Source organism: Neofelis nebulosa, chromosome 4 (genome assembly GCF_028018385.1).
Source record: "Neofelis nebulosa isolate mNeoNeb1 chromosome 4, mNeoNeb1.pri, whole genome shotgun sequence".
Classification (NCBI taxonomy): Eukaryota; Metazoa; Chordata; class Mammalia; order Carnivora; family Felidae; genus Neofelis; species Neofelis nebulosa.
The window spans coordinates 16,061,929-16,082,012 of NC_080785.1; the positions used below are offsets into that span (position 1 = coordinate 16,061,929).

General features: G+C 36.6%; 1 protein-coding gene across 2 annotated transcripts in view; it reads right to left on the reverse strand.

Annotated features, from left to right (window-relative positions):
• TRIM24 (tripartite motif containing 24) overlaps positions 1-20,084 on the reverse strand; it is a 129,298-nt gene that overhangs the window by 31,349 nt on the left and 77,865 nt on the right. For both annotated transcript variants that reach the window (XM_058724147.1, XM_058724146.1), the window contains exons 5-7: positions 13,735-13,851; positions 10,389-10,503; positions 8,106-8,252 (exon numbers count right to left, since the gene is read on the reverse strand). In XM_058724147.1, the coding sequence (XP_058580130.1) occupies positions 8,106-8,252; positions 10,389-10,503; positions 13,735-13,851 (379 nt within the window). The remainder of the gene's footprint in view (positions 1-8,105; positions 8,253-10,388; positions 10,504-13,734; positions 13,852-20,084) is intronic.

The following is a 20,084-nucleotide window of genomic DNA, read 5'->3' on the forward strand; positions in this document are numbered from 1 at the left end:
CAGTATCTTTCATCAGGCAAATAATTTATTAAGTTCCCAGGGAATACACAAAAAAAGTCATTTCTGGTATGTATGCTGATACAAAACAGGTAATCATATAGAAGCTATAAAATATGGATACACAACATGGTTTTCTTTTTAAAACGTTAAGTTTTGAGGTATAATTTAGTTACCTATACTGTTGAATACAAAACTGAAAAGTATCTTCAAGTGATACGTTAAAGTGAGTTTTTTTGAATTAATAAAAGGTTAGAGAAGCACCAACTAAATATCTGTAAAATAAACCTTAACATATTTTGCTCTTTTATTATACTTATGCTTTTAAAGAAAGTTTCAGGATTTGGATTAAGGGGCTAATGAGTTATGGAAAATACAGATTAATCTCTGCTCAGGAGATGTAAGTACAGCTCACATCTAGGCTGCTAGTGGGATGGCTCCCCTTGCCCCTATGTTTTGAATCTCATGTCATTACACCACAACACCCACCTCCTTCCACCCTGTAGTCCTCCGTGAACACTTGGACCTTCTCTCTCAGCCCTTGAAGAATTTAGCTCCTGGCTCACTATTACCATCTCCAACATTACTCATCATAATTCTTAATGATTTTAATATCCAACCAGCTGATCCTTCTTTCTAGCTCACTTCCTCTGGTGCCCAGGTACCCATTATCCTATAAACCTTAAAGGCCCTATAAGCCTTTGCTCTTATAATTTTTCCATGTCCTTCAATCTCACATTACCATTATCCTTACCCAGCTTAAACCCCAGAGTCAAGCACCATAATCATCTCCTTGCATATACCCTCAATACCTGTTTTTCTCACATACTCCATCAAATATACTCCCATCTCTCTCCTCAACCTTTGTCACCAAACAAAACAAAACAAGCAACCCTGGTTAAGTCCAGCTTTTGCCTAAATATAGCTGGACTGATAAAGGGAATGATCACTTCAAACACATGACAATTTACTTCCGGTTATGCCCTTAAGGGTGACTGGCTAGCATGTGACATTCTTCTGGTACTTTACTTCCCTACTCTTCTAAGTAACTGTTCAACTTTTCTTCTCAAATCTCTAGCACCCTTCCTCCCCCATTGTCAATCTCAGCTGATGATTTTGCTTACAATTTTACTGAGAAAGCAGGAACAATCAGGGACCTTCTACAAATTCCCACCACTTGTGAGTATTAGTGTTCCCTCCAGTTGCAATGCTTCTAGAGCAGTCCTTCCACTTGTGCAACAGCACCCAACCCTTCTTGCCTACTCATAGACACTGCTCAGCAACTTTCTTCCCTCTCCTGTATCACCTAGGCTTCCCTTTTACTGGATCACTCCCATCGACAGAGAAATGTTTTAACTTTTCCCAGCTAAAAACAAAACTCTTGGCTCTTTTTCTCTTGCCATCACTGCCCCGTTTTCCTGCTTTTTACAGCAAACTCTTAAAAAACTCATCTATTTTTACTGTGCCCTGTTCCTCTCCTCCCATTCTTTTCTGAAACCACTCCTTCACTTGGCTTTCAGCATACTATACCCTCATGGTTTTATCTTTATTTTACCAGCTGCTACTTTTGGGGGCCACTGAGAACAGGTTTGGGCTCCAACGCACCATCGAAGCCTCTACTGTTGGTTCTTTCAACTGAGCCCCAGGGCTCAGTCTTTCAACTGCTCTCATTTCTCCTCTACCCACAGTTTCAGTGATCTCATATGGTCTCATAGTTTAAATGACTTCTTAATTTATATCTCAAGTCTAGATCTCTCTTTTTAACTTGCATTTCCAACTAGTTACTCAACATCTCCACCTGGTTGTCTAATAGGCACCTCAAATTTAATCTGCTTAAAAGGGAATTTGTGATCTTTCTACACAAGTCTACTTGTCCTATAATCTTAGCCTTGTCCATTACTGTCAACACTATTTTTCCTACAGCTTAGTCCTTGGTTCCTTTCTTTTTCTCATGCCCTACATTCAACCTGTTAGCAAAATCCTACTGGTTCTAGCCTTAAGATATGGATAACCCTACCCATTTTCCCATCAACTCTATTATTTATTATTATTATTATTATTATTATTATTTTAGTTTATTTATTTTGAGAGGGAGAGACAAGAGGAGAGGCAGAGAGAGAGAGAGAGAGAGAGAGAGAGAGAGAGAGAGAGAGAGAATATGAATCCTAAGCAGACTCCACACTGTCAGTGCAGAACCGGATGCGGGGCTCAAACCCAAGAACCGTGAGATAATGACCTGAGCTGAAATCAAGAGTCGGATGCTTAAGTGACTGAGCCACCCAGGCACCCCTCTCATCACCTCTATTAATTCTCCTGCTATCACTTTGCAAAAGTTATCTTACTGCAGTAAGTAAGGCTCTAACTGGTCTCCCTTATATCTCCCTTGCCCTCAACTACCTATAGTCTGCTCTCAATAGCTACAGTGATTGTTAAAATATAAATCATATTCTGTCTTCCTTCTCAAGTCCCTCTCTCCAGCAGTTCCTCATCTGAGATTAAAAACCAAAGTCCTCATAATGAAACACAAGCCTTGTGCTATCTGACTGCACTGCTTCTCTGACCTTACTCATACTACTTTCTGATCCTTCACTCTGTTCCAGCCCCTCACGCCTCTTTGTGTCCATATCACAAAAACCACCACCTCCATCTTTGTATCTGCTGTGTGCTTCACCAGAACAGACTTCCCCCAAATATCTGCAGGAATTGCTTCTTCACTTTTCTTTAGTATTTGCTCAAATATCACCCTCTTTAAATAGACCAACTTATCTTACACTACCACCTGCACTCCAGTGTTCCCAGACTCCCTTCCTTAATTTAATATTCTCTAGAGCACTTAATATATACCAGGTAATAGTTATATATTTTACTTATTTTGGTGCTGTCTCTCTCCACTAAATGTGACTCTTAAAGGGCAAAGATTTTATTTTGTTCTCTGTTCTCCCAGTGCTTAGAATGCTGCCTGATATATATAGCAGGTATTCAGTAAATAATTGTTGAATACATAATTTGCTTTAGTTGCTAAATTATTTTCAATAGCTCTAATAAATTGTGAGTAAAAAACCATCAAACTATTTTGGGACTAAGTAGAATACATGGCACAGTGTGTAGCTAACAGCACTCAACACAATGCTCTTCTCCCTAAGTTTTTGTCTTAATTTTGTGTGTCCTCTAACAGTTCTTACCGTAAAAGATGTTCCTACAAAGCCGACCAAAACAATCATTCCAAGAACTTTCCTTTGTAAATATACTCCTGTTTTATCATTTCCAAAAATTTGTTCATTTTGAAATAATTTTTAAATTGTAGAAAAGTGAAAAGAACCCTTCACCCAGATTTCCCAACGGCTGCTGTATTAACACACTTCTTCCAGTGCCTCCCCAACTGCTTTTGCACATACACTATTGCTACTAGTCTTTTTCTGAACCTTTGACAGCAAGTTGCAGACATGAGGTTCTGTCTACCCTAAACACTCTGGCGAGTGCACCTTAAAACAAAGATCGTCTAACATAAAGAGCAAATTCCAAATTCCGAAACCAAGTCTGACAACACTGCCATCCAATCCAAAGACCTCATTCAAATGTCAACTCTGCCCACAGTGTCGCTTGCTAGGATACTGTCAAGGAATGCAGGTTGCATTTGGATGCCATGTCCCTTCAGTTCCTTAGGCTTTCCCTGTCATTTATGTCCTTGATGGCTTTAAAGAGTTCAAGAACTTATATTCTAGAAGAGCGCCTTCAACCTGGGTCTGAGTGCAGTTCCTCTTGATCAGACTTAGTAAAAGCATCCTTGTCAGGAATCCCATACTAATGATAATATAATGTGCACTTCTTAGCACATGAGATCAGGAAGCTCAGGATGGCAGCCTGTCCCACCACAAGTGCTGATACGAATCTTCGTCGCCTGACAATTTTGCTCCCCAGTTTCCCCACCTTGAATTCACTCGATTTCCCCCTTTGTAAACACTTAGTATTTTGCAAAGAGGTATTGTAGCATTACACTGAAATCCTGTTCTATCAATTCTCTACCCAGCAGATTAGCATACACTGATGACTCCTTCTTAATTACCACTACGACAGTGACCATATGTATTATCCTTTCTACGTTTATTGATTTACACTGTGACATAAAATTTTCTTTATCATTTAGATAAAATGGTTAAATCAGAAATGCGAACACTTTCTTAAAAGAAAATCAGCTCTAATAAAAGGGAACTGTGAGGTCAATACTTGGATATACTTTTTTCTCCCCTTGAGATACTATGCTGTAGATGAGAAGCCAGAAGACGCAATTTATTTACAACTCAGCTAGCTAGTATCTATTTACTATTAATTTGTACCAAGGTCTAAAAGTAGTATCAAACTTGGCCAAACTCTGTTCCTTAAGTAACATTTTTTCCTGATGTATTTTACTGTCATTCAATGTAAAATACAAGAGCTCTTTCACTGTCAAATTATTTTATTACCCATCTAAAATGTAAACCTTGTCAAAACTCCTGACGCATGTTTTAGTTATTTCTGAGAAGTGATAAGGCATGACTGGTATAGAGGGTAATGGTTCATTAAATATACACACTTGTTAATCTCTTCAGATGTATCTGAACTTAAATGAACTCAGGTTTTACACTGAAACCTTAGCTACTGTTCAAAAAGCAACAGACAAAACATTTTTTTTAAATATGAAAGGTATCAAAACAGCTTTCAAGATAGCAATACTATATACTGTCTCCTTTCTAATGAAGTTAAAATAAACTTAAAGAAGAAATTTAGTATTTGATTTTCCAATCCTATAAAAATGAACAGGCGGTTTTGTCTATACTTAGAGCTTCTGAAAGAAGACATTATCTTGTACCTGATTTTTTTTTTACCATCAATCTTTCGTTGAATTCCTATGCATCAAGCACTGAGTAACACAAAATTCCTACTTTAAGAAGTGTAGAGTCTAATGAGATTCATAGAAACATATGCAAATATAATAGCAGATAAAAATCAGTAATAGTATGATGGACATATGCACAAAGGGTGTGTAAACACAAGAAAGAAAAACCCAATCCAGTCTTGGTCATGAAAGGCTGACTAGTGGAAAGGAAGACCAATCTAATCTGAAGCAGGTAGTCTTTAAAAAGATGGACATTATTCAGGACAAGAAGAGGCAGGAAAGGGTACCAGTACTCAGGCAAGAAAGAATCATATCCTGTGAGCACCAAAGATTAGAAATAAGGAGATGGCAATGAGGCATTCAGGAATACACAAAGAAGGTCACTGAAGATTAATTAGATGGGAGAAGGGAAAAAAGGAGAAAAGAATTCCTTTTTACTACTTATAACTTAATAGTTTCCTAATTGCTAGTATTATAGAAATATTTACGGAGAGTAAAAAGAATGATCGTGTTTTACTCTCCTGGCCTTTCTTCTGTCAACGTTGCTTGCCTTCCTTCTAAATAATAAAGGATAAATTCAGTGTTAGCAGGTTGACAGAAGAGTTCTGAGGAAATACTGTGAAACTGTTTCAAAATATATTTAATACTAGACTTCTGGAAAGATTTTGCTCTTCCATTGATTTTTGTCTTTTCTTGACCACAGTTCCTATAGCAAAAAGTGAACTAAGAATTGCAAGCCAAGCTTGAAATTCCAGGCCTGCAAGGCATTTCTTCTTATTTTTTTAAGCACATGAAAGCCATCATTTAAAGGATAACTTGAGTAAACACGGCTACATGTACCATGCAGAAAAACTATGAGGAACGGAGTTATAGTATATAGTAATTTTCAAATTTTTTGAGGTTGGAGATCCTTATAAGTGTTTACAAATAAGTATAAGCCTCAGCTCAGTGTGCATTGCAGGCCAATTATTTTATTAGCTACATACATTTGCGACTCAAGGGCCACTTGGGTTCCACAGACTTTTAAAAATCAGAAAAGAAATGATTTGGCAAATCTAATAATACTGGTTCCTTGTAATTTGCTGTACCCATTTTCTCCTATATAATGTCAACAACATTCTTCCTTTCTCCTATGTCACGAGATCATTGTGCTGAGTAAGTAATCCCATCTGTTTTTATTGTTTTCTCTTATTATAATTGCAAATAAAATCATAAAATAAAATCAGAGAAATTTTTAGACAGAGATTTACTAAGTATCTGACTGTATGAATAATATGCTTTCTTACACAATACCGTAATATTCAATATTCATAACTTTTCATTCATAATTGAAAAAAGAATTGTCTCATTTTCTATTTTTATTCTCTTTCTGTTGGACATTCAGAAAAATATCCAGGAAAACAGAAAAGATACGTACTATCTAGAAGCTATTTTTCAAAAGACCAATAAAGCAATTGGAAGAAAGAAAGAAAAAAAGAAAGAAAGAAGTCAACAAAAAATGTATCATTGAAATATTAAGAAAGAAAAAAAGTCCAAGAGTTGAATACAATTCATGATTAGGAATAGTTTTAGAAATAGTTACAAATCAATTTTTTTTAACAAGTCTTCAACTCAATATTTGAACCTAGTTTATAAAAGTTTATCCAGAAGTACATTTCCTTACTTCAAAATGGTCAGAGAAAAATTTTGCTACTTGATTCTAAAAACAGAACAGGTGAACAGAAAACTGATTTGCATGTCCTAATTTGATTTCAAAGGGTAACTCTCTGAGTAATCTTTTTGTTTTAAAAAAAAAAAAAATTTTTTTATGTTTATTCATTTCCTGTGAGAGATAGAGTGCAAGCAGGGGAGGGGCAGAGAGACAGGCTCTAGGCTCCGAGCTGTTGGCACAAAGCCCCACATGGGGCTCGAACTCACCAAAATGGGAGATCGTGACTTGAGCTGAAGTTGGACGCTTAACTGACCGCACCACCCAGGTGCCCTGAATATATTTTTTAAGTGTCTTTTTAATTTTTTTTATGTTTTATTTTGTCTTATTTTTGAGAGAGAGAGAGACAGAGTATGAGTGGGGGAGAGAGAGTTAGAGACAGAGGGAGACAAACAATCTGAAGCAGGCTCCAGGCTCTGAGCTGTCAGCACAGAGCCTAACGGGGGCCTTGAACCCACAAACTGTGAGACGGCAACTTGAGCTCAAGTTGTAGATGCTTAATTCACTGAGACACCCAGGCGCCCCATTTTTTTTAATGTTTATTTATTTTTGAGAGAGAGAAACAGAGAGTGTGTGCACAGGGGAGAGACAGAGGGAGGGGGAGAGAGGATCCAAAGTGGGCTCTGTGCTGATGGCAACAAGTCCAATGCAAGGCTTGAACTCATGAACCTCAAGATTATGACCTGAGCCCAAGTCAGATGCTCAACCTACTGAGCCACCCATGCGCCCCATTGTGAAATCTTTAATAAAATGAAGGTAAGGCAGCAATTTTTAAGAATGCAGACCAGTGGCACCAGCATCTCCTGGGAGCTTGTAAGAAATACAGAATCTAGCTCTACTCCACAACCATTAATCCAGAATCCTCAGGTGATTACTAGTGTGCAGTGATGAAATATTTTCAGTAGCAAGGTTCTAGACTACTACCACAATTGTTCATCATGACACAGCCACTTTTCTTTACCAAATGGGGTTGAGATATCCAGCACCATTTATGGCCGCCAGAGTGATCAACGTGCTGCCGACAAGAGGAACACAGCTTCTAAGCTCAGTGTCCAAGACGGAATTCTGGTTGATACCTCTGTGTGACCTTACAAATGTCACTTAACTTTGTGCCTTCATCATCCATACAAAAAAGATGGATAGGTATACCTATCTTATAAAAATGATGCCTAAGCTTAAGTGAACTATTACATAGAAAATTCTTAGAATTAGCGCCTGGCACACTATAGGTGATCAGGAAATATTTATTATTATCATTACTGTTAGTGTTAAGTTCGACTGCCACTGAGAGAAAACCTGGCAAAGAACCAGGCAGGAAGGACAGTGGTGGATTAGAATACACCTAAACCATGGCAGTTAAATATACTTTTAAAACCAAAATATTTTGATCACTTAAAATTAGAAATAGGTAAGGGCACTTAAGTACAAATAGACTAATGAACATTTCTGAATTTTAAGTATTCCAGTGACTCCCATCATTTCTCTGCTTTTTGATGGTATGTTCCATGCCATACTTAGCTATCTTACCAGTCGCTTGCTATAAAGTAATGCTGTGCTGCTGCCACTGGAAACTGCCCATTTAGAAAAATGCATGACATGTTCCAATTGTTTAGAAAGTCCGGCCACTTCCTGTTGTTGTTGCATAAGTTTCATGCGATGGTCCTTTGCAAGGCTCTGAAAAGAAGAAAATTCAAAATTAGTCCCGCATATAACATATTTTAATGGTCATTTTCAGATTACCAAATTAGAATAACTGTCACCTCTGAGAAGCCAAGTGATAGAAACTTGAATTTTCATAAGAAATATTCTTAGTGTTTTTCCTCTTAGTATAAAAGGATCAGTCTCACTGCCACAAAAACTGTGCCCCCAACAACGCAGCTTCTGCTGTTGCCACCACCGTCTCCGCACCCTCTACCCTCCACACCAGGCCCTTGGTCTAGTTTTACATACTCTGGAATTTAGGTTGGTGTTCATGCATCTTCCAATATTCAAAAAGGGGTGAAAACCATGGATTGGCTATGATACAGTCAGTCAATGCCTATTAAATTCAACACTCACAAATAAAATTCAATACTTATAAATAAAATTCAGTACCCAAAATTAAAACTCAATACCCACAAATACAATAAAAATAAAAAACAATCTAATAAAGTTATCAGATCACATGTTGTGCAATCACATGATTTCTAGTCCTGATTGCAACCAGTTTTGTGCCCAGTCACACCATGTGGTAGACAACACTTAAACTTTTTGTGTGTGTTGTTTTTTGAGAGAGAGACAGAGGTGGGCAGGGGGAGAGGGGGAGAGAGGGACGAAGGGTGCACACACACAAGGGAGGGGCAGAGAGACAGAAAGAATCCCAAGTAGACTCCATGTGCAGCACAGAGCTGATGTAGGGCTTGATCTCATAAACCGGGACATCATGACCTGAGTGGAAATCAAGAGGTGGACCCTTAACTGACTGAGCCACCCAGGCACTACTGTATCTTCATTTTTTAAAAACTCTCCAAGAGATTCTGATTTACAGCGGAGTCTGGAAAGAGCCACAGCCATGCACACACTAGTAATTTCTGAGAAAGCCAATCTAAGTGATGCTTGATTTTAAACAGAGCTTGGAAAATGTTTTAAATTCTTTAAGTGTTTCTATTAAAAAAAAAAAAAAAAAAAAAGAAGGGTGCCTGGGTGGTTCAGTCAGTTGAGCATCTGACTTCAGCTCCCGTCATGATCTCACGGTTCCTGAGTTTGAGCCCTGCAAGGGGCTCTAGGCTGACAGCTCGGAGCCTGGGCTGTGTCTCCTCTCCGCCCCTCCCTCGCTCACACTCTGTCTCTTTCTCTCAAAAATAAACAAACATTAAAAAATTAAAAAAAAAAAAAAAAGAAATCACAGAATCTTGAAAAAATACTATAAATGAGGTCTCCTGGACAGAATACTTCTTCACTAAATAAGACAAGTCTTTAGTCTTTGTTTCCTGTATGGCTGATGAGCCATGGGAATGACCATGCTTTCCCAGGAGGGCAGGACTCTCTGAGAAAGACCTTACAATTTTGTCAACTACAAAATAAAGAGGTTAAACCAAATAATTCTAGGAGTTTTTATTTTAAATCCTTAAACATCAGAATTCTTGCATTCTCTTCTCATTCTAAATTGCTTCTTTACTGTGAATTCTTTTTGCACCATTAAAAGAATACTAAAATACCATGCAATTAATATTATGTTACTATACCATGGAGAAGTTGTAATCTATTATTATCTGGAGGCAAACACTGACTTTGGATCTAGACCTTCATGAGTATAAAAAAACTCAGAAAGAGCCCAATATTTTTCTCTCCGTGGTGAGAAACAACTATCCTAAGTGCCCTGAGTATCCCTCCCTACATACTACTTTTACAGAGGATTAAGATTAAAATGTTGAGAGTGGAAGGCATATCCTTTTACTTAATTTCTCATAGGGTTAAACCTTTATGTTTGAAAACAAAATATAGCTTAGTTATCTTTCTAAATCTTTTTTGCTCGAGTGCACCCCTTTGGTGGCCCCAAGTTGTCACTTGAATGAATCTAAAATGATTAATCTCTTCAACATTTACAGAGCTCCTTCAAGCAAGGCACTGTGCTTTGTGCTATCGAGGAAACACTAAGCCATAAACTGTCAGCTACAATGTAGAATATGGTAAAAGAAAACTTAGGAATGGAGACGCAATATTATTCAATCATAAATGGATGAAAAAGTCTGTGATTTCAAAGTCACAAATACATGAGAAACTACTATATTAAATCGCTACAAACATACTGTCCCATCAACAGTAACTTACCTCAAGCTGATGCAGTAGGGCTTTTCCTTTTTTATTTATTTCTACCATCAATGTAAATATAGCAACTTTAATATCCTGCTCCACCTGCTTTTGATTTTGATTTACTTCAATTATCCTGAAAATTAAATGAAAGGGGGAAAAATCTAAACTCTAAGGCAGAAGATTTGTTTTATAATATTTAAAATTGATTTTCTAATGTCTAAATTAGGCCAAAATGTTTTCAACTCTTAAAAGCTCAGCTGTTTCGAAGGGTCCTTCAGTGTAAATTGACTTTCTCGAAGATGACATAGCACAAATGTAATTCTTCTGAAAAACACAGTCACTTAATACAATCTTAAAATCAAAATGTATAAAATTGCAAGAGAACGAACACATTTTAAGAAAATATGACTTAGAAAGATCATGATGAAAATCATTCAAGAAAATCAATACTTGATCTAAAAGGGTAGACCAAAAAAAAGGTTTATGAGCAAGAAAACCAGGACTCCAAACATGTTCGATTGTATCCACTCTAACTACCAAGTAGGAAAGTGTAAGCATGTCATTCTTAGTGATCTGAACTGCTGCAGTATTCATTATGCCTGCACAGAAGCAAAGAGAACAGTAGAGAGCTACTGTAAGAACACATCTGTCTTCAAATAAGCAGCTCAATACTACTTTATGTTTCATCAGCTATCATGTACAGTTTTCCCTTCGTTAGAGAAGACGGGAAGGCCATTGTCATGGAGATCGAGATAGAGAGATAAGAAATACACAGCATCATACCAGAATATCTTACAAAAGCAGAAGAGAATAACGGGACACCCACTAAACATTTTGAGAGAAATTGGAAGTTTGATTTCTCCAGTCTGCTTCTCCAATAGTTACCCTCCAAGACTTAAAACCAATAGGGCAGAGATTTTATTTTCCGTTGCAACTTAAGATAATCACTTGACACCAATATTGGCTATGAAAATCAAGAAACCCAGATAGATATGGGAAGAAAACAACCCTCTGAAACAAAACAAAACAAAAACTAATTTAGAATTCACATCTTCATGATGGTTAAACAGGATGAAAAAAGGACAGGCTGTGCCATTGTCTGCACACACGTGAAAACGAATTAAAACCAAAGTAAGTCCGTGCTGTAAATGTAATCCTTTTATGACAGTCTATTCAGATATGAGCAATTAGCACCTAATCCAAAGATTCTTTAATTCTTACTATTCAAAACCCCAAATCCTTTCATGTGATAATGTATGACGTTGTAAAAACAGCATAAGGAAGCCGCTAACAGAAAGGTAAAAGAACAAATTTGGAGAATTCACACTATCTGGTTTGAAGACTAACTATAAAAAGCTACAGTCATGAAGAAAGTGGGGTACTGTCAAAAAAGAAAAATACAATGGAACAGAATACAGAGTTTAGAAAGAACCTTACACATACATGGTCAACCGATTCCCTACAAAGGTGCCAAGGCAATTAAATAACAACAATTTAGTCTTTTAAACAAATGGTGTTGGAACAAATGGACATCCATAGGTTACAAAAAAGTGAACTTTGACCCACAGCTCATACCATATACATAATGAAAGAGTAAGAAGAAAGACTAAATTTCATCAAGGGTGGAGCTTTCACATAAAATTAGTTACAATTGCTACCATTTGCCACTTACACAGTAGAATCACCTGTAACTATCTCCATCATTCTGTGAATATCCCTTACAAATTTTCAACTACTCAGATAAACTTTTAAGCCCACCACTTTATTAATTTTTTTTTTTTTCAACATTTTTTATTTTTATTTTTGGGACAGAGAGAGACAGAGCATGAACGGGGGAGGGGCAGAGAGAGAGGGAGACACAGAATCGGAAACAGGCTCCAGGCTCCGAGCCATCAGCCCAGAGCCTGACGCGGGGCTCGAACTCACGGACCGCGAGATCGTGACCTGGCTGAAGTCGGACGCTTAACCGACTGCGCCACCCAGGCGCCCCTAAGCCCACCACTTTATTTGGCAAAAATAGTATGGTTAGAATATGGTAAATGAAACAGTATTTGGTTAATATAGTTGTTATGTAAAAGAGAAAGGTAAAATGCAATGAGAGCTGATTAAGGAAGACTAACAAAAACAAAAGACACACGATAGAACTGTAATTATCACAAAGAATAAAAATGGTCATAGGGGCGCCTGGGTGGCTCCGTCGGTTGAGCGTCTGGCTTCAGCTCAGGTCATGATCTCGCGGTTCGTGGGTTCGAGCCCCACGTGGGGCTCTGTGCTGACAGCTCAGAGCCTGGAGCCTGCTTTCGATTCTGTGTCTCCCTCTCTCTCTGCCCCTCCCCACTCATGCTCTGTCTTTCTCAGCCTCTCAAAAATAAAGAAACGTAAAAAAAAAAAAAAAAAAATTAAAAAAAAAATGGTCATAGTAATTACTGAAAAAGGTTAATGACAAAAATAACACATTATAATGATTGGTCTTAAGGAAGATAAACCACAAGACTTTCTCTTAATGAATCCCGTGAGGCCTCTCTTACTCAGGCTCTTTTTAAAAAGGATTTCTTGATTTATTTGGACAGTGATATGTTACTTTTGTATGCAAAACAACAAAAGAAGGGAAAATGGGATTTCATAGCTGTTGTAAAGGTTGTACTATGTCAGTGCGGGTTCCAAACAGGATGAAAAAAGGGGGGTAAGCTAAACAAACTCACTCTTCCATGTGGAGGTGAGTGGTTTGCTCCCCTAATCACTGACTTGTGAGATGTGAGACTTTGGACAGTTGAGGATTCCTCCTTTGGAAAACAAAAAGCGTAACAGGTAATATGTAGAAACCGTGCAAGTATTGTTATCTGATAAGAAATTAAAGGTGCGTGAAACCGTTTAACAATCCCTGCCTCCTGGTGTCCTAAGACCTCCACCCTATTGTAGTTAAAAGGTGACAGCCCAGAGAAGGCATCTCAAAGTTGACCAATGCTTAAAAAAGCAGTTATGTATGTATAATAAAGTGTTAAAATATTTTATAATAGTGGCAAAAAGTAGTTGATTTTGTTTTTAAATCCTGACATTTCTTTAAAATTTGAAACATCAGATAATTATAAATTATCAATACCTGCCAGATAAATGATCCATTACTCAGGGCAATTTATTACCATAACAGTTTTGAAATTTCATGGCTGAAAAGAATGCTTTCCAGTTCAGTTTCCAGAAACCCAAAGTTTCTAGAAAAGTCTTACAAACTACGTTATTAGAGGCATCTGACAGCTTACTTAGATCTACTTCACCATGAGCTAAGTAAAATACCTGTTCTAAAAGACAGTATTCTTAATATGTTATATAAATATGATTTATCATAACACCACAAATGTAAATTTACCTGTTTTGGATCTGATTTCCTGTGAATTTTATATATTTTGTTTTTTCCATCAGTTTTGTGATTAGTGTATCTATGATCACTTTCTGATTCTGAAAAGCTTCTTCTATAAATTGGTATCTGAAAAGACAAGTAAACAAGCCAATTATTTCATGCTAATAAATCAAAAATGAGGAAAAGCATCCCCCCAAAAGCTAAGATAAAAAGAGTTTAAAAGATATAAATAATACTAAATATATCCCTGGAAGGCAGGTTTTCTGCACTCTCCAAAGTGTCTCTAAGAAAAGGAGGAATCTTTACGGATATTACTCATGGATACTCTAAATTATTTTGGAAATTTGGGGAAGATACATATCTATCACTCATAGTTTAAGAGGCTTAAATAACTCACCTGGCAGACCTGGCAAAAAGTAACCACAGATATTTAAGTAGATTTCCTGACTACTTTGTAATTTCCTAATTGTTAAAGTTTGATGCTGTAAATATTTTGATGATCACTTTTTTTTAACGTTTGAGAGCACATGCGCACGTGTGCGTGCGCACACACACACACACACACACACACACACACACACATATATAGAGAAAGAGAGAAGAAGAGAAAGGAACCCAAGCAGACTCCATACTGTCAGTGCAGAGCCCGACACAAAGCTCGATCTCATGAACTGTGAGATCATGACCTGAGCCAAAATCGAGAGTTGGATGGTTAACCAACTGAGCCACCAGGCACCGCTTGAAGATTACTTTTGAACATTAGGTAGTTGTGTCATAAAGGTCACAAATATATGCCTTTGGGAAAAATGGTGGGATGAGGAAAAACTCTTGATGCTATGCCTTGCATGTAACAAAGCTTCAAGCAACATAAAATACAGCACTTTAAAAACGTTAACTTGTAAATGAACATGATAATCTCTGACAAAGTACGTATGATGACTCAAGAGTAGCTCCAGGGACACAGTAATATAGAAGACAACCAGTTTTATTAATTTTTCCTAAAATGTATAAAACACAGTATTTTACATAATGTGATTTAAAAGTGCAAGCGTACTTGGGGCGCCTGGGTGGCACAGTCGGTTAAGCGTCCGACTTCAGCCAGGTCACGATCTCGCGTCAGGCTCTGGGCTGATGGCTCGGAGCCTGGAGCCTGTTTCCGATTCTGTGTCTCCCTCTCTCTCTGCCCCTCCCCCGTTCATGCTCTGTCTCTCTCTGTCCCAAAAATAAATTAAAAAAAAAAAAAAAAAGTTGAAAAAAAAAATAAAAGTGCAAGCGTACTTAAATCAGTATTATAGTGTTGCCAGCATTAGAAAAAAAGGGGAACATAGTTAATATTAATTCTGTTGGATTTTCTCTGTATAGAATGCCGTCTTTGAGACCCTAGTAATGTGTAATGTTAGATGAAATGGTCAAAATGTTTGTTATCTGGTTCCTAAACTCAATTTTAAAACTTTCAATATTCTGTTATGATGTTTTCTGGTTCATTTTACAGAAAACCTTTCTCAGGTTTAGGAAATTTCCTTTTATTCTTAGTTTGCGAAGTCTTTATATCATAGGTGCATATTTTTGACAGAATGTTTCTCCTGTCTCTATTGAAATGATTATGTAATTTTTCCTTTATTCTTTTAATATGAATTACATAACTGATTTTCAAATGTTACATGAACTCTGTATGCCTAAAACAAGGCCAACTTGGTTGTAATTATATTGTCCAAAAATCACATTACTACTGGATTTGGTTTCCTATTTCTTAGAATTTTCACATTCATTTCATGGGTGAGACTAGTCCGTGATTTTCTATTTTTATTCCTCATAAAACAAGTTGGAGAGAATTCATCCTTTTATTGTCCTCTGGATGAGATTGTGTGTATTTAAAAGGTGTTTTTTTTAATCTATTTTGTTGATTCATCAATGAAGTCATCTGGGCCTGTAGTTTCCCTTGTGAGAAAGTTAAAAATTATGGATATAGATTAAATCTAAGGGCTGTTCTGATTTTCTATCTTACCTTGTGCTAGCTTTGGTAAGCTGTATTTTCTTTTCTTTTTTTCTTTTATTTATTTTTTGAGATAGAGTGAGCGAGCAGGGGAGGGGCAGACAGAAAGAGAGACAGAGAATCCCAAGCAGGCCCAGTGCAGTCTCACAAACTGTGAGATCATGACCGAGGCTGAAATCAAGTTGGATGCTTAACTGAGCCACCTAGGCGCCCCTGGGAAGCTGTATTTTCTAAGAATTATCCTATTTCATGCAAAAATTTCCAAATCCATTGACAGATAATCATCTCATAATTTTGAATGCCTTTAGAAAATGTTGTGATGCCCCCTTTTCACTCCTGGCATTGGTTTTTTGGGCCTGCTCTCTAAATCACTCATTAAAGGAATTTGTCAATTTACTAATATTTTGAAAGATTTGATTTTTGGCTTTACTTACTTCATTAATGTCTGTACTTATCCTCATCGTGTCCTTTTCCCCACTTAGTTTAGGCTTAATTTACTAATTTTCTGAACTTGAGATGTTTAGTGTATTTTTTTATCTACCTAATATATACATTTAATGATATCTATTTCCCTTTTATCATGGCCTTAACAGTGTATTTCAAGGATATTATTTCCACGATCATTCAGATAAAAATATTTTCCTATATCCATTGGGATTTCTTCTTTGATGTTTTATTTAAATTTAGTTCGAACTGTTTATTTTGAAACAATTTCAGTTAAATCTGCAGTGGTACAGAGACCTCCTATACCTTTACACGGCTTAGTTTTTCAAGTATTAATTCATCATAGCTCTTTAATGCCTTAATAATCAGAATGCATTTCTTAGGAGTAAGGATATTGCTATGTAACCAGAGTGTGATGATTAAATATAAAACTGACACTGGGGTGCCTGGGTGGCTCAGTGGGTTAAGCATCCAACCTCGACTCAGGTCGTGATCTCATCGTTTTTGGGTTCGAGCTCCGCATCGGGTTCTGTGCTGACAGCTCGGAGCCTGGAGCCTGCTTCCAATACTGTGTCTCTGTCTCTCTCTGTCCCATCCTGCTTATGCTGTCTCTCAAAAATAGGCAGTGAAAAAAAAAAAATTAAAAAAGAAAACTGACGTTAAAGTAATACTCTTATCTAAACTACAGACCATATTCCAATACTGCCATTTGTTTCAATAATGTCCTCTAAGGGGGGCCTGGTGGCTCAGTAGGTTAAGCGTATCATGATCAGCTCAAGTCATGATCTCACAGTTTGTGGGCTAGAGCTCCACATGGAGCTGGGTGTTGGCAGAGCCTGCTTGGGATTCTCTCTCCCTCTCTCTCTGCCCTCCCCCTACTCACAGTCTCTCTTTCTCTCTCAAAATAAGTTAAAAATAATGTCCTCTAAATAATTTTTCCCCTTCTAGTCCAGGATACAGCACAGGATCATGCATCACTGCATTTCATTTTCATATGAATTTCATTTCTTCATTTTCAAATATATGGAGATTTTTATCATCTATCATTATTTTCTACATTAACAGCATTGAGTTTTTACACAAAAACTTTATATGATTTTAACCCTCTGAAATTTAAGATTGCCCTGACATATGGTCAATTAAATGTTTTCTTTTGATGTTTATAAAGAATGTGTATTATTGGGTGCAGTGTTTCTTAATGTCCACAAGATCATTTGCTATTTAGGTTATTTGAATCTTACAAAAATATACTGTTCTAATTTGCTTGTCAATTATTGAGAAAAGTATGTTGAAATTTCCCACTCTAGATATGTCTATATGTTCTGTCATTTTTTGTTATGTATTTTAAAGCTATGGGCATATAGATTTAGAACTGTTACATCTTTTAAATGAAGAGAGCCTTTTATCATATAAAGTTTCCCTCTGTATCTCAAACAATACACTTTCACATAACAGCATGCCTTTGGTTAATGTTTGTATAATGCATCTTTTCCCATCATTCTTTCTATATACTTAGGCTTTAGTTGCTTCTTGTCTAAAAAGCAAATAGCAGATTTTCAATTTTTTTATTAAGCTTGCAATCTTTTAATTTGGGACATTTTATCCATTTACATTTATTATAATTACAAATCTATTTATAGATTTACACTTACCAAGTCCTTATTAAATCAACTCTGTTCTTTGTTTTTCTTCTTTGGCCTGTCTTTAGACTAATTATTCCATTTCCCCTCTATGTTACTTTGATAATCAGATACACTTCTATATTCTTTTAGTGATTACTCTAGACATTTCAAAATGCAGATCTGGAGTTATCTAATACTGATTTATATTTTTTTACCGTCTTCCTAAACTGTACATAAGCCTTAGAACACAGACTCCATATCCCCCTAACATGTCTGTTGTGTACTACAGAACACACATGACATATACCAGTAAGACATTTTTATTGTTTCATAAATTGATATTTATTTAGATTTACTCGTACTTACAATTTTAAATGATTTTCACTCCGTCATGCATTGACTACCATTTCTCTTTTGCCTAAGGTATACTTTAGTGAGGGTTTACTGGGGATATATTATCCCAGTTTATTTGGTTTGAAATGTCTTTCATTAATCTTCATTTTAAAGAATATGTTCACTGGCTATATAATTTTAGCTCTGTAATTATTTTCTTTTTGTACTTAAAAACATACTGTTTTTTTTTTTTTTTTTTTTTTTTTTTTTTTTTTTTTTTTTTTTTTTAGCAGCCTCCTGGGCATTTATAGGGCTTCCTAAATATGGGCTAGATATCTTTCTTCAGTATTACCACATTCCAAACCATTATATTCTGTCCTTACATGTTGTTTTCTTCTCATTCCTCTCTCTTCTCTCCTTATGGGACCCCAGTTGCACCCTGTATTACTTCTTCTCTACTTTCCATCCTGGGTATTTTCTTACTTTTCTTCTAGTTCATCAATTCTCATTTCCTGCTATGTCAAATCTGTTATAGCCTCTAAGAGTTAATTTCAGTTATGGTAATTTTTAGTTCTGGATTTCCCATCTCATTCTTTTTTATAGTTTTCAGTTCTCTACTCAAAATTTCCATTTTGTCCCCGATCTTCAATATGGTAAGATATAGCCTTAAGGGTCTTTTTATCTTATTTGTTGTATCTGGTAGGTTTTGTTCACATTGTCTCATCACCTAGCATACGTGATTACTTCTAATTATGTGTTGGACCATTTTGCAAAATTCATTACTGCATCAACTTGAGGCATAGGATGATGTTTTCTCTCTTCAGGGAGCATTTACATTTGAATCTACCAGGCACCCTGGGGCACCAGCAATAGGATTTCAATTTATTCCAACTTTGGGTAATGAAAAAATTTGATGCTGAGGCTTCAGTCCCAGTCAGAAACTATTTACTAGCTAGTTCATCTTTACTATGATAGCATAGACTTTCAGGGTTCCAAATTAAGGCAAGGAGAAACCTTCAAGCCCTGTAACCCCTGAACTCCAATTGCTGTCTTTCCAGCCCTGTGGCCTATTAAAAGTGCTCCTTGATTTCCTGGTAAAATGCCATGAAGGGTAAAAACGCTCCTCTCATTCTCTGTCCCCCTCCAACCTGGTCCAGTAAATCTTTACTACTAAGACTTTTTATCAATGACTTCTGTATTTTATCCAGGTTTTCTAGTTATCCTCCCTGGTATGGTTTGGTCCAAATTGCCTAGCCTGCCATTATTGGGAGCCTAGACATTTTTTTTTTTCTTTTCTTTTCCTTGTTTTTGTTTTATTTAAATTCCAGTTAGATAACAATACAGTATAATATTAGTTGCAGGTGTATAATTTAAGGATTCAACACTTACACACAATATTTGAAACTCATAAGTGCTCTCCTCAATCCCTATCACCTTTTCAACCCCACCCCACCTCCCCTCTGGTAACCACCAGTTTTTGAGCCTTGACCATTTTAACCAATTTTATTTGTACTAATCAGAATCTTACTATTTAAATAAATTAGTGGTTGCTAACTGAAATGCCTACAGACATCAGATTTAGAAATAATCTTCAGTAGGAACTATGATGAATTGTTAAAGGCGTGCCTCATTCTACACAACACTAAAGTGAATTCCACCCAAATGCTAATCAAAGTGTACGAGGCCCATGCTATAACAGGTTCTGTTCTCTCAAAAACCCAAAGATGTAGATTTTTTTTTAAATGTAAAATCTCATTTTACAACACTGGAAATTAATTCCATTTAGTTTTAAATAGTGTGTAAGCCAGTGGTTCTCAACTCAGGGTGATTTTGTTCTGTAGAACATTTGGCAACATCTGGAGACATTTCTGGTCCTCACAACCAGAAGGATGCCACTGGCATCTATTGAATACAGGTCAAAGATGCCACTGAACACCATACAATGAACCAGACAGGACCCCCACAAG